At 34.8% G+C, this 15,292-nt stretch overlaps 1 protein-coding gene across 1 annotated transcript; it reads left to right on the forward strand.

Annotated features, from left to right (window-relative positions):
- Positions 1 to 1,259: 1,259 nt before the first annotated feature.
- On the forward strand, positions 1,260 to 14,869 carry LOC131533849 (SEC14-like protein 1). The gene is made up of 16 exons (XM_058766279.1): positions 1,260 to 1,398; positions 2,139 to 2,224; positions 7,389 to 7,538; positions 7,813 to 7,944; positions 8,044 to 8,172; positions 9,134 to 9,305; positions 9,681 to 9,790; positions 10,115 to 10,304; positions 10,527 to 10,615; positions 11,852 to 11,922; positions 12,126 to 12,297; positions 12,592 to 12,726; positions 13,183 to 13,317; positions 13,807 to 14,058; positions 14,162 to 14,340; positions 14,500 to 14,869. Exons 2-16 carry the CDS (start codon positions 2,162 to 2,164, stop codon positions 14,603 to 14,605), a joined length of 2,085 nt encoding a protein of 694 aa, XP_058622262.1. The 5' UTR covers positions 1,260 to 1,398; positions 2,139 to 2,161; the 3' UTR covers positions 14,606 to 14,869.
- The last annotated feature ends 423 nt before the right edge of the window (positions 14,870 to 15,292 follow it).

Genomic DNA, 15,292 nt, shown 5'->3' on the forward strand with positions numbered 1-15,292 from the left:
GAAGCGCTTGAATTCAGCAAAGAACACAAATGACTGGTATAAACGAGTATCAATCGATATCAGTCAACTGATATAAACTAATTTAAATCCAGATAAAACAGCGCTGATAAACAGCAGAAAAACACTGTGTGCAACAATACAGTCAGAAGGCTTTTCAATCTACAAATCGCCATCGTTTACCAGGGATTTACTGTAGTAGCATTAACTGCACCATGATATTGTGGCAGAAATGTGTGGTATTTATATCAAATTTAGTATATGAATGTAGACGTGTATTAAATGTATTAAAGGAGTAATGGAATGTAATTACACTATTTGTGATTAAGCTATAGGCTAGCGTTTGTGCATTCATAATAAATGTATAAGACTACTGTTCTACAAATAAATAGGCTACCTAGAAACCACATATTTGGATTTTTACCACAGTATTGAGGTGCTATATGTGTGGTTTTAACTCTGGTTTAACTCCGATGAAAAAAAAAGGTTGGGAACCACTAAAGTAGAGGACAGTGCAGTACAGTGTTGCAGGCAGTCTAGCTCAGTTTTAAAAAAGTCAACAGCACCATCTTCTGGCTAATTGTGATTGTTACTCAAATTTGAAATATAAAAACAATACTGTAAATGAGCTGAACAAACACAGGTACGGATTTATAATATAATTGTAAAAGTATATTAAAACTGTGAAACTGTAAAAAACATTAAATGCAATTAGGTTAAAGATGATGTGTTTACGATAACCTAGTTTAACACTGAAATATATATATATACTCTGACAAAATGGCATAGAATCCATTTTTACTCAAAAAATTGGAAGTTTCAGAAATAATTACAAAGAAACATTCAATTAAAATTTAAACAAGTCTATCTATCTATCTATCTATCTATCTATCTATCTATCTATCTATCTATCTATCTATCTATCTATCTATCTATCTATCTATCCAGATAACCACATTTAGCACTAAGCAACTCCGAAAACCTTTTAGAAGAGTCTTTGTCAAACTGTCATCAAAGCTGGACTTTGAACATTAAACATAACATAACTTCATTTTCTAGTTTAGTTTGATATTTCCTGCACAGATAATGAAATACTTGTAAAAATCAATTCATGCTAAATATAAATTCAACTAAAAACTGTAAAGTGAAATGCTTTGTTATTCAACTCTTCTAACTAAACAAGTGGACTGGCCTGGACTGGCCTGGAGTTTTGAGGCGGGGTTTGTGTGAGTGACGTGGGTTATGTAACCTCATCTGACACAACCACGGCTTTCACTTCCCTAGCAGCATGGAGCAGAATAACTAAAGCAACCCAGACTGGATTCTTCATATTTCACATCAGAGTTTATCAAGACTTCCATTAAACTACATTCTCTGCACCTTTAACTTCAAAGATAAGGGGTAAGAGTTCATTTCACAGCTGTCCTGAACATTTGCCTTATGATTGCATTGGAGTCAGTCTCTGTTTACTGGTTACTTCGCTTGTGTTTCATTGCCTATGCCGGTGAACAACAATGAATATGAAGAAAGAATAAAGACTACAAGCCTCTTTTGGGCCACTGGTTGTACACGGTGATCATTATTTTTAGTTTGAACCTGGGGCTGTTACTGTCCCTTTGCTCTTTTAAACATGCATACATGTATCTTAGATGGTGAGCACATCAAAGAATACCATTTTTGCTGAAGATCGTACCGATAATGTGAAATTTGTTACCAGAAGATAAAATAATACTAAATATAATAAAACTCCACAAAAAATGCTTTTCTTACTTAGATTTGTTGTCTTGTTTCCAGCCAACGTATCTAAATATTCTTAAATCAAGTAAAAATTGTCTTTTTTTTTTTTTTTAGAACAAAATAAGTCAAAACTAAGCTAGAGCAAGCAAAATAATCTGCAAATGGGGTAAACAAAATAATCTTATTTTAAACAGAAAATAATACAATAATTGTTACTTGTCTAGAAAAACCTTCTTGATTTAAGAATTGTTTTAATATCTGGGTTGGAAACAAGACACAAATAAAAATAAAAGTAAGAAAAACATTTTTTTTTTGCAGTGAACCTTTATGCTGTTGGATCAATTCTGTGTTTCTGATCATAATGCTGTTCATCCATTTTATTTATTTATTTTCATTTTTTAAAGGGCTTTTCATTTGAAGTGCAGCAATGGTGCAGAAATATCAGTCCCCTGTGAGGGTTTACAAGTACCCTTTTGAACTCATAATGGCGGTGAGTTTTTTAAAACTGTATGCACATGAGAGAGTGTGTATGCCAAACACATACTCTTTAAAAGTCTGTCTATAGTTGGTTAATCCTTTTATATTTGTTTGTTTTTTCCAGTTTTGTCTTTTTAAATTATACCTGCCGCATAGTTGAAATAATTAAGAATTAATGTAGAATTGCTTTTATTAAGTAATGTTCTCAAAGTTTGCCTAGTCAGCTGTACTCTGTCTCAAAGCGGCTTTGCTCTAGAGTTCACTAAACTTTTAGATGGGTTGTCAGCTCATACAAGTAAATCTTTAACCTCACAGAACACAAGTCTCTATTGCTTTATTGCGTTAATAACGATTATGGTTTGAAATGAACCGGCGTTTCATGTGCTTAGTATCATATAATGGATAAACGTCCTGATTTCTCAATGGTCAATACTACAGTCCAGCCATAAATATATATATATATATATATTAATAGTGGATTATTGTCTGCCAAGAGCATGGAACCATCGAAATTCATGAAACATTTAGAAGCCAAGCTGCTATTATTCATTCATTTATTTGTTATTCATTTATTTGTTTTTATTTTATTTTTATTTTTATTTTTTATTTTTTGCATATTGTGGGGCCTATGCAGTTCATGGTTTAATAAAAAAAATAAAGTCTTTATTAACTAGTGTCAAGTGTTTCCATAAATAATACATTTAAATGATATAGCACGCTTCCAAAGCTCTAGGTTGCTTTACAAGAAAATTACATTAAAGGTGAGATACATTCGGTGTAAAATATGGATCCTGAAAACCAGTTGTATTCACTGTTATATTTTGTCTAATAATGTTTATATCTGGTTTAAAACTGATAAGATTTAGATGCTTATAAATTCTGATTACATTTCTGCTTTAGAAGCTGTTGTAAAATGCAGATTAACACAAACATGTGACTGAATTAATGTGCCAAATTGCAACTGTAAATGACATATTGTTAAGATAATTAACTATAATGCTTAGGAGAACCATTATTAACATTTTCAAATTTTGGATGTATTATTAATATTTATCTATATGGTAAAATCATCGTAACATATGGTTTTGAGTGAATTTTTTCACAGTGAAGTTAATTATTTTGCAGTGTATGCCAAATGAAAATGTCAGTTTTATTTAACAGATGTGGTCATTTTAATAGTAATAAGAATACAACTTTTGGTCCCACTTTATATTAAGTGGCCTTAACTACTATGCACTTACATTTAAATTAATTATTTGGTACAATGCACTTATTGTGTACATACATGTTTTTGCATTGTACTTATATTTTTAAAAATACCTATATGTAATTACATCTGTAATTAATTTCTGTAATTACATTTATAATTACACTGCTGACCCATCGCTTACACCTTAACCCACCCTTAAACCTACCCATACCACCAAACCTGTCCCTAACATTACCCGTATCCCACCTCAGTAGCAGCAAAAGTGTTTTGTAATACAGTATGAACACAATAAGTACATTGTACTTATTTTTTGATGTAAGTACATTGTAGTTAAGGCCACCTAATATAAAGTGCGACCCAACTTTTTTTTAACAACAATTTATTTCTGTGGTGCCTCTATTGCAAAACTAACAGTATATCTTCGGAGTATCTCAGCTGTCCATCTCCACACCACCAGCTGATCCGATAAAGCTGATAAGAGCACTTGACATCAGCACTCCAATACACACTTAAATCCTTTCACAACTCTTGTGACCTGTTAATGTTATCACACCCTTTACACAATCATTAACACTTACCATCACCTGAGCACCCATGTGAAATTACATTAACATACAAAAGAGTATGTATTACATATATAATAGGGTATACTTTACAAGAATAAACTTAAGTGTGAATTTAATGTAATGTTTTCAGACAATTTACTGACTGTTAATTGCATTAAATGAAAAGGCAAGTAGTTAAATAAGTGTGCTTTATGATGCACTTACAGTAAGTATGGCAATAAGTACATTTTTATATGCAATTTCATTCTGCCAAATGTGCTGACAATCTTTTATAGTAAACTAAAATATACTTCAATGTGATTTCTTTTAAAAAATGTATGTCATGTGTTTAAATACATTAGTAAATGCATATCTGTAATGAAGTTGCAATTTTGTGTATTTAAAGAAATGTTAAATTTAAATATAGTATTAAATAACATTAAAATTATAATCAATTTTGCAGTGCTTTAGTGTGTTAGTCAACACATCAAAATAAGTGTACTTTTTTAACAAAAACTAATTTTAAAATGTACTTTAATTTAACAATATTAAAATTGTACTTAAGTGGGTTAAGAAACAGTCATTACTGAACTCACATCAAAATATGTGTACTTCTATAACAAAAACACATTTTAAAATGTACTTTAATTTAACAATATTAAAATTGTACTTAAGTGGGTTAAGAAACAGTCATTACTGAACTCACATCAAAATATGTGTACTTCTTTAACAAAAACTAATTTTAAAATGTACTTTAATTTAACAATATTAAAAGTGTACTTAAGTGGTTTAAGAAACAGTCATTACTGAACTCACATCAAAATATGTGTACTTCTATAACAAAAACACATTTTAAAATGTACTTTAACAATATTAAAAATTGTACTTAAGTGGGTTAAGAAACAGTTATTACTGTACTCACATCAAAATATGTGTACTTCTATAACAAAAATCAATTTTAAAATGTACTTTAAGTGTGTTAAGAAACAGGCATTACTGAACTCTCTTTAAAAACAGTTAAGTGGCATGTTATTTCATTAATATTACATTTTATTTGCACAAACAGTTGTTTAAAAATATCTACTTTTAAGATTTGAAGTACACTACAAGTGCACATTAAATACACTTTTCATAAGGGAAAGTGCCATAATTGTAATTAACATTTAAACTGTACAGTCTGTCACTGCATTAGATAATAAAACATCAAAGCAAGTGTCAATGATAAGACAATAGATATAATAGATTGTTTTATTATATGTAGAGTGCTAAAAATAGCTATCTGGGTCATATAATAATCATGGTCTGAATGTCGCTGTATTTTGTGTCTGGAGTGAATCGATTGCAATATTAATTCTGGCAGGCATGAGCATCGTGAAATCTCAAGGCATGATTGATCAGCTGGGTAATTAGGTTACAGTTCACATGCATTGATCAACTCCACCCCCACAATGACATCATTTCCCCTGGCGAAAGTACTAATCACTTGCTCTTATCAACACTATTATTGTGTATTGATTTTTTCAGATTTGCTGAGTGCACAGTTTGACGTCATAGTTTAGTCAGCACGGGCCACTGCTCACACTTCACAAGAATCATTCAGTGTGCGCACTCAGCCTCTGCTGTCAATCAAACCTCCTCCGGGGTTTATGTCACAAAGAAGGCTTACAGTATTATTGTGCTTATGAAACAGCTGTGGAAGAGGTTTGGATTTTATAAAAGGCTTGTTGCACACAATATAAGACCCACTTCAACAAGTAATCATGTTAGTATAGGAGAAAAAATCTTCAGGGATTGTTTTAGATTTTCATGAGTGGAAGACCGGGTTTGAATAAAATTCACAATTTAAGATAGAATTTGAATGGAATTGGTCACACGTCTCATGGAAAGTTGATTTTTATGATCACATGAAGAGGATAAATTTAGTTTAGTTCATTAAATAGAAATTATATTAAATTGTATTAAATGCTGAAAGTTTTTTTCAAAAGTTTCTTTGAATTTTATTCTACTTCTAATTTATTAAATTCAAATGACCATAATTTTGTAAATTGTGCAGAATTGTTATTTAATTATAATTCAGTTCAGTTGCATTATAATTCTATTGAAATTCAGTAATTCAATATGAACATTAAAGGGCTTTTTAGTTCAATTACTGCTGTAGCCTTTTCTGTTCCTGAAAGCAGAAAGTAATATATAATGCTTTATCTCTTACATAAACTCTGTTATTGTGTGCAGTCCAGAGAAAACATTTCATTGTTTGATCAATCGCTTTAATGGGTGACGTCTATGGACATCATCCCTTTGTTGATTTAACACAAAGGTTGAGATATTGCCGGCATTTTAAAGAGGCTACCATACTTTTAGCGTAAAGCACTTGTTTGTTTACTGTACACAGTTTGCAGGGTTTCTGTATATGACCTACTGCATTGATCAGAATGTGCAGTAAACAACACTGCATGGAATATTGTATCCAGCTGTGTTGTGCATTATGCTCGACATGATCTTTCATTCCAGCGTGACAATTCTTTGTGCCAAAATGCATTACAGATGAAAATGCTTGTCAGATCACATGACAAAAATGTAGCATACTACTATTCTATAATGTATTCTGTTTCATAATGTATTCCATTTCAGTCCATTAAGACACTCCATTTACTATTCTGAAGACATTCTACAGATCATTTACATTTTGCACGTGTGTATATAATGTTGTTTGACTTTTAAGCAGGATCGTGTTGCTATTTAATCTACGTGACTCTCTCTCTCTCTGGAATAGCATACACATACTAAATAGAGAACAATAGAGAACACATACTAAAACAAATATCCTGGAAAGAGCTCATTCACTGCTCAGCATGTTTGCACTGATGGCTAATGCACTGACGTAGATGCAATTTAAAGTGTGTAATGTGACGCTAAATTAAACAGAGCACAATAGAATGGTTTTGGAGTTACATGAATCCTTCCCATTTAACAATAATATGCTAACCTTTCAATACAGATCGTTTGTATATGTTTTAGCATGTATGTCCTATGACTTCCCACAGTGAGAACCTTAAAAAGTGAGAGATTAGTGAGTAAATATTGACAGGCATACCTGTGGTTAATTTGTATAGTTGACTTAAGACTTCATGTGACATATTGTTCTTGGTAATCCGGTCATATGAGCTGCTAAGCCAACTAAAACAATAACATATCACAAGACTGTGTTCTGTTTTCAAGAACATTCATAAGCTGTATGAGGGTAATTTACACAAGGTGAAAAAACATATTTTTAAGAACACTGCACTGTGTGCAAAAATTTGTCTTCATGTGTACAGTTACGTTTCTGCCTTATAATCAGTTATCATTTTTATCACTTTGAATTTCTTTCACCCTTTTTCCTTTCTCAAACTTACATGCGTCTCATTGTTTTTCTTCCGTAGGCCTATGAGAGAAGATTCCCAAACTGTCCGCTGATACCCATGTTTGTGAACAGTGTCATTATCAGTGAGTGTCATAGTGAGGACGGGGCGACCCAAGTGACTGAGCGCAGATGTACCGTGGATGTTGAGGCCCCTCGGCTTCTAAAGAGGGTATTACATCTTTTACAAGCCCAAAATGCCATATTAATGCCAAATTCCATTATTTACTGAACTAGAAAACGTTGATTATTTAGACTTTAAATGGATCAAGCTATCTTCATTTTTGTTCTGAAGAAGAAACAAAAGTCTTATGGGTTTGGGACAACATGAGATGGAGTAAATGATGACAGAATTATCATTTTCGCATGAACTATCACAATAAGCCATTAAAATTTACCAATATTAGGTACTTTGTGGTGATTGTGACACATGACTCTGTGTTCAGATGGCAGGAGTGGAGTACATGTATTTCGTCCAGAAGAACTCTTTGAATCGAAGAGAGAGAACTCTGCACATAGAGGCCTATAATGAGTCCTTCTCCAGCAGAGTCAATGTCTATGAGCACTGCTGCTACACGGTCTGAAGCCACATCCTGCCTTTTCTTTCTCACTTATGGACACGTTTATGTGTTAGCCGGTTTAAGAGGGATCCTGATGTTTATGCATTCCCTCTTCAGGTTCACCCGGAGAATGAAGACTGGACCTGTTTTGAACAGTCTGCCAGCATGGACATCAAATCCTTTTTCGGGTTTGAGAGCACAGCAGAGAAGATTGCAATGAAGCAGTATGCCAGCAGTATTAAAAAGGTGTGTGTGCAATTTTTATTTATTTATTTATTTTTTTCAAATGAAGATACATTTTGTCACAATAGTAAAGACACAACACACAAACACAAAAAGTAATGGTTTCAAAAATATGCTTCATTTTCTTTGAGCAATAAAAATATGGAACCCCTGGAAAAACATGACAGATATTACGAAACTTTTCTGTGTCACGTCTCTGTTCCCAAAAACTCTTATTTTGATGTCCACACCTCAACTTTCTCCTGGTCTTCTATGTTTTGTGTTGTCTCACAAACATTTTGTGTTCTAAAAATATTGCACTCTTTGAGAAACTGTATGTGGAATGAAGTTCTTTTCATCTTGCCTGCAAAAAGTTTTGCAAGAGAGTGCAAAAGTTTTTCTGAGAAATGCAAAACTTTTACAAGCGAATGCAAAAGCATTGAGAAAAAAAAAATTGTGTTCCATTGTGTTCCATCTCATTGTGTTCCATTACCTTGACCTTTCAGAGTCTCCATACAAAACAAAAATAATGTTATCTGAAGAACTTCAACATTTTTGTCAAGAACAAGTAAATAAGCAATAATTGCAAAAGCAATGCAAAAGAATTGCAAAATCTTTTCCGTCACCCTATCCTCTTTGTACAAAAAGATCTTGAATGGACCACTTGAACAGTTTAGTCAAGAACAAGTAAACATTAACACTTGAACATTTGGAACATTCTTTTTTATTATTTCACTGAATAAATATTTACTTTATCTACATCCAGACAGTCATAGCGACTGGCCTGCCAAGTTTCTTACTGCTTTATTTTCAAGGCTCCCCTTCCTGCTTCCTGATTCCTTAATGTTTATTATCAGGATCTGTTTTGCTGTAGTGCACTAGTTGTAGCTGGCTTGCGTGTAAGAATGTGTTTTCATGCGTTTGTGTACCTAAAGCCAATGTTTGCTTGTTTCATTTGTGTATCACGATCTGTCTCTCTCCATAGGGAAAAGAGATTATTGAATTTCACCTCAAACAACTGGAGGAGGAGGGCATTACCCACGTGCCCCGCTGGGCACCTCCTCCTGCCCCCACCCCATCTCATGCCAGAACTATCCCAGCATGCAGCAGCAGAGCTCACCCCAGCTCCACGGACGTCCTGCCAGGCTCTCCGGATGGTGAGATGAATCATAACTCACTAGCATGTGCTCATAAATATAATAATGTGAAGGAGGAATGAAAAGGTATTGCGCATCAACAAAGTCTAGTGAGCTGCCTTGCTGTCTACTGCCTTTCAAAGGCAGTGTCCTAACTGCACCCTGAAAGAAACCTCTTAGGTTATTGTGACTTATTTGCAGCTTTGCACAGTAATCCTCACACAAACCACACAGGGTAATCAAATCATTATTGATTTCAAAATAGATTTGTGTTAGCATGTTGCTACGCTAATTCCATTATACACCAAGCATAAAAAACAGGCTCTATGTTTTGTAACAGAGCCAATGATCTCTGACACGTTTCTCAACTGTTTGTTGGTTGTGTGTTGTTCACAGATAAGTTAGATGCAGACTACATCTCCCGTTATCTGGGAAAGCTGACCCCTTTCCAAGAGAGCTGTCTCATTCGCCTACGACAGTGGCTGCAGGAAACACACAAAGGCAAGGTACAGTAAGTGCAATATCTAAAATGAAATAGAGGGAAATTAATATTTTTCTTCAGCTAGGATGCATGAAATTGATCGAAAGTTAAAAACGATTTCTATTTCAAATAAATACTATTTTAAAACTTAAGGAGCGCAACTGTTTTCAACATTTATAATAATAAAAGTGTTTCTTGAGCTGCAAATCAGCATATTAGACTGATTTCTGAAGGCTCATGTGACACTAAAGACTGGAGTAGTAGAATAGATTACATTTGACTTCTTTCAAAAACACGAATTACAAAACCGATAGGGGGTTTTAAAAAATGATTACTTAATTATATTTAGATCCCTAAAGACCAGCATGTGCTGCGTTTCCTGCGTTCACGGGACTTTAATCTGGAAAAAGCCAAAGAGGCTTTGTGCCAGACACTCACATGGAGGAAGCAGCATCAGATAGACTTCCTGCTGGACACATGGCAGTGTCCACAGCTACTGCAGGACTACTACACAGGAGGCTGGCACCACCATGATAAAGGTCTGTCTCTACTATATGTTTAAATTGACTTTAAACATGGCTGTGTGTGACATACAACTAATGGAGAGCCTCTTAATCCAGGATCTGTGTTAGTCCTATGCTTTGAAAGTTTGAAACTGATAAAAAATGTATCTGAGCGAGCTGTTTTCAACCAGGATGTATTAATATTAAAGAAGCAGAAATCTGTGTGGTTATGTGCTTGCTTGTGTGTGTATTTTGTAGATGGACGTCCTCTTTATATCCTTCGACTTGGACAAATGGACACCAAAGGTTTAGTGCGGGTGCTGGGAGAAGAGAGCCTTCTGAGACATGTAAGAGTTCGGCTAATTCATATCGCTCTTCACAATACACAGGGTTTCAAAGCAGCTTTACAGAAAGTCATACTGTTATGTTTGTAATGCCTTAGTGCTTTACCATAGAGCAAGTTTTAGTTCAGGGCGATATGACAATATATAACAACCATACAAGTAATCCTCCGAATATAAATATAGCCATATTATTATATTATAGTGTTGTCTAAACACACACTATTATCAGTGTCACAGGTTCTAAGTTTTGCTCTTAATATATTAATATATATTAATGATATGATATGATTTATTGAAAAGTCTGAAGCTCGGGCACATACCTGAGCATCTGAAGGCAATTAGACTTAGGTTAGTTTTGTTTCTAAAGTTTCTAAGCCAACGCAGTCAATTCTCAAAAAGCATCAGTGACGATTCAGTCGTTGTTTTAGGTGAAAAATAGGCTGTTGTCATAGTTGTGTTATATAGAGTTTTAGTTGTGTTAGAGTTACATAGTTGTGTATATAGTATGGAGTTTAACATTTTCCCAATTGTATTAGTCATTTAACTAACAATGTTGAGCAATGTTGGTATGGCTTTGATTTCAGTTAGTAACATCTCCAATTTTAGACAGAAGTATTGAATTTTGATTGAACAGTGAGCAAGCCTGGGCGATTATTGCAAGGGAAAAAAATTCAAATTTGGTGATAGCAGGAGAAACAAACCTTGGGAGAAACCGTACTACACAAACTGACTGTTTACTATTGAATTTTTAGAGCTTCTTTAAAGCAGAATTTATGGTAACACTTTAGTACATGGACCAATACTTACTATTAACTAGTTGCTTATTAGCATGCCTGTTATTATCATATTGTCTGTTTATTAGTACTTATAAAGCACATTTTCCGCATGACCATATTCCACATCCTTAATCTTACCCAATACCTAAACTTAACAACTACCTTACTAACTATTAATAAGCCGCAAATTATGAGTTTATTGAGGCAAAAGCTGTAGTTAATGGTTTGTTAACAGTGAGAATTGGACCTTAAAATAAAGTGTGACCAAATTGTTTTCTGTGTATGACGTTGGATTGCTATTTTCTTGTTTATCACTGTAACACTACTTTGAAACAATCTTTATTGTATAAAGCACTATAGAAATAAAGGTGGTGACTACACCAATGAAGCCAGTTAACATCTGGCTACATTCAATAAAATGATTATATTCACTGACCCTGTTTAACTTTGGTTCAACCTTCAGGTGCTGTCCATCAATGAGGAAGGTCTCAGACACTGTGAAGAGAACACCAAAATATTTGGAAAACCAATCAGGTACTTATGAATTACATGTCCAAACCAGTCATGTATCAAAATGAATTTTATGATTTTGGTTCCAATTCCAACTCCACTTAGAAAACTTCTAAACTGACCTGACGTGAATAAGAGTCAGTTCTTGGTGGTCACACATAATATGTGTTTTATGTGATGTCTCTACCCCGATAAGTAATAATTGCTTCTGTGTTTGTGTTCTGTAGTTGTTGGACGTGTCTGGTGGATCTTGAGGGGTTAAATATGAGGCATCTGTGGAGACCAGGAATCAAGGCCTTACTGAGGACGATAGAGCTTGTAGGAGCCAACTACCCTGAAACACTGGGCCGTCTCCTCATACTGAGAGCACCCAGAGTGTTTCCTGTGCTCTGGACTTTGGTAAACACACACACACAAACATAGGATTTCTCATTGTGATACACTTTGTTAAAGAATGTTAACAAGTAGTTGACGATATTGGGAAAGACTGAGATAAGCACACACTCATTTCTTCATTTAATGGTTGTAAATTGTTCTGTCCACACATTGACCCATCAGAGTTAAATGTCATGTTAGCGTGGTGCCTTTCTTAATTGCCAGGCTTCTGTAAATGTCATGCTTGCCTGAGTCTTTGTTAGCAGTGCTAATGAAAAATGACCCGCTGATTTCTGTTGCACCCTGTTCTGCGGTCAGGTGAGTCCATTCATTGATGAAAACACACGGAAGAAGTTTCTCATCTATGCTGGGAATGACTATCAGGGGCCTGGAGGTCTGGTGGACTACATCAACAGAGACTTCATCCCTGACTTCTTAGGAGGAGACGCTCTGGTGAGTCTGTTGTTGGTGAGATCTGACAGGTTTAAACTCTTTGATCGGTTGAGACAGTTTCTGATACCAGTGGGGTCACCGAGCTGGACCGTCAGGCAGATCTGTGCATCATTTGTTTAAAAGTGATAGGACATATCACGTGCCTTTCTTAGACCAGCAAGTCATTCTCAAACAATTGTTTGCATAATTATATGTAAATATTGTTTTATGTGTGCATATTTGTCATGAAAACCACTTTGTGGTTTGTGTCAAACAAACACGCCTCTAATGCATTTCAGTCGGTTAAACCCTTGTGAAAAAAACAACAACACTTCTGTATACTTTTAAAAAGAGTACTTATTATGCAAATTATATATTTTAAAAGAATATACTTACAGGACACGTGTAGCTGTATATTTATTCAGACAGACAATCTAATGTCACTCTAATCTAACTGCGTTTTCTTGTTTAATTCAGTGTGATGTTCCTGAGGCTGGTCTGGTTCCCAAGTCTCTGTACCGTACGGCTGAGGAGCTGGAAAACGAGGAGGTTAAACTGTGGCATGAAACCATCTACAAGAGCGCGAGTGTGCTGAAGGGAGCTCCACATGAGGTACAGCTCATCCACAGACTATACTCAACAATATACAGCTGCTGCTGTTGACTTCAGCTGCTCAAAGTTCATTACACACAGTGTATGATGATGATTGGAGCCATCTGTTGGTTATAAGAAGACATGCAGTGTGAAAGTCAAATACTGTTAGCCTAGTTCTGCTCAGTCGCTTAGTTAGTGTATGATGCCCATTTAAACAAGTATCTGTGGCACTTAAAATACTGAATAATAATATCATATAGTGTTTCTGGAAATACTCCATCTGTTATGTGTATGAACATGTTTCTGACATATTATACTGAAAAAATTAAATTTATAGCAGTTATCTGCATTTTCTTTTCAAGTCCATTTCTATTACTTCTACTTCCTCATGTAATATCCAATTTGAAATACAGTTTTGCATCCTGTTTGAAATTAAATGCTGAATGGAACTCAGCGCTGTGTGTTATGAATTATGAATTAAAGATAAATCACTTTATTCATTTCCAGGTGCTGATAGAGATTACAGAGGTATCGTCTGTCATTACGTGGGACTTTGACGTGTGTAAAGGCGACGTGATCTTCAACATCTATCACTCCAGAAGGGCTCCTCAGCCAGTTAAAAGAGACGGTCTGAGCACACACAACCTCGCCTGTCCCGCCGGAAACAACGTCCAGCTCATCGACAGATCCTGGATGCTCGGACAAGACTACAGCATGGTGGAGACGGCCCTGACCTGCAGAGAGGGAGAGAGCGTGCAGGTGAGGGAATCATGCATGCATAGATCATAGTTTACTACGAAAAGATGAGACAAACATCTTTCTGTTCTGATTCTCTTCCTTTGATCCACATCTGTCCCATCAGGGATCTCATGTGACACACTGGCCTGGATTCTATGTCCTGCAGTGGCGTCTTTACAGCAGCCCATCATGCACTTCATCCAGTCGGCCGCGTGTAGATGATGTTCTGGCCTCTCTGCAGGTCTCCTCACACAAATGCAAAGTCATGTATTTCACAGAGGTGCTGCACTTCACTGACTTCAGGTCTGTATGATTACATTGCATAGTGCTTAGTATTAAAAATACGAATGAAACATGGTACACTTAAAAACCACACCATCTGAATGTTGTTACTAAATTAAAAATATCATCTGGACGGCCAAATGTTTTCTCTGAAGGTGTATGTGGTTGTGTTTGTATCAGGGGCTCCATGAGCAGCCTGGAGTCGAGTCACAGCGGTTTCTCTCTGCTCAGTGCCGCCACAACCTCCTCCAACCAATCACAGACAGAGTCAACCATCTCAAGATAGCACCTTCATCCAGAGGAAAACAATAGACTTTTGTGACTTTAGTTCTGCAGGAAATGATGAATGTTCATGTGACACAGTGAAACAGAGGTTCACATTAAACCACAACTAACGCCTGTGTGAATGCTGATCTTTTTCATCATAAACTGCCAGGCTTTCTGTAAATTATATGCAAGTTTTCTGTATATTGTTACAAATGAATTTGTAAATGTTGTTAAAAAACAAACAAATAAACAAACAAACATAAAACCCCTTATATTTCAAGTACCAAGTGTGACCCAAAAATGAATTTAGAGTTTAATTCATTTTAATGGAAAAAATAGGTCATAAATATTGTAGAATAATTTCATAGTATTATAAAATCTCCTCAAAATTCAAAATAGAAAACTAAAAATATTATTGAACAAAAATATATTACATTGATTTTCCAGAAAAACAAACAAACAAAAAAACTTACATTTCAAGTACCAAGTGTGACCCAAAAATTAAGTAGCTCAGTTTAATTTATTTTAATAGAAAAAAATAGGTCATACAAATTTGATAAATATTGCATAGTATCATAAAATCTCCTCAAAATTCAAAATAAAAAACTAAAATTATTATTGACCAAAAATGTATTACATTGATTTTCCTAAAAAAATAAAATAATAAAATAAAAACTTACATTTCAAGTAGCAAGTGTGACCCAAA

This window comes from Onychostoma macrolepis, chromosome 03 (genome assembly GCF_012432095.1).
Source record: "Onychostoma macrolepis isolate SWU-2019 chromosome 03, ASM1243209v1, whole genome shotgun sequence".
In the NCBI taxonomy this organism is placed as follows: Eukaryota; Metazoa; Chordata; class Actinopteri; order Cypriniformes; family Cyprinidae; genus Onychostoma; species Onychostoma macrolepis.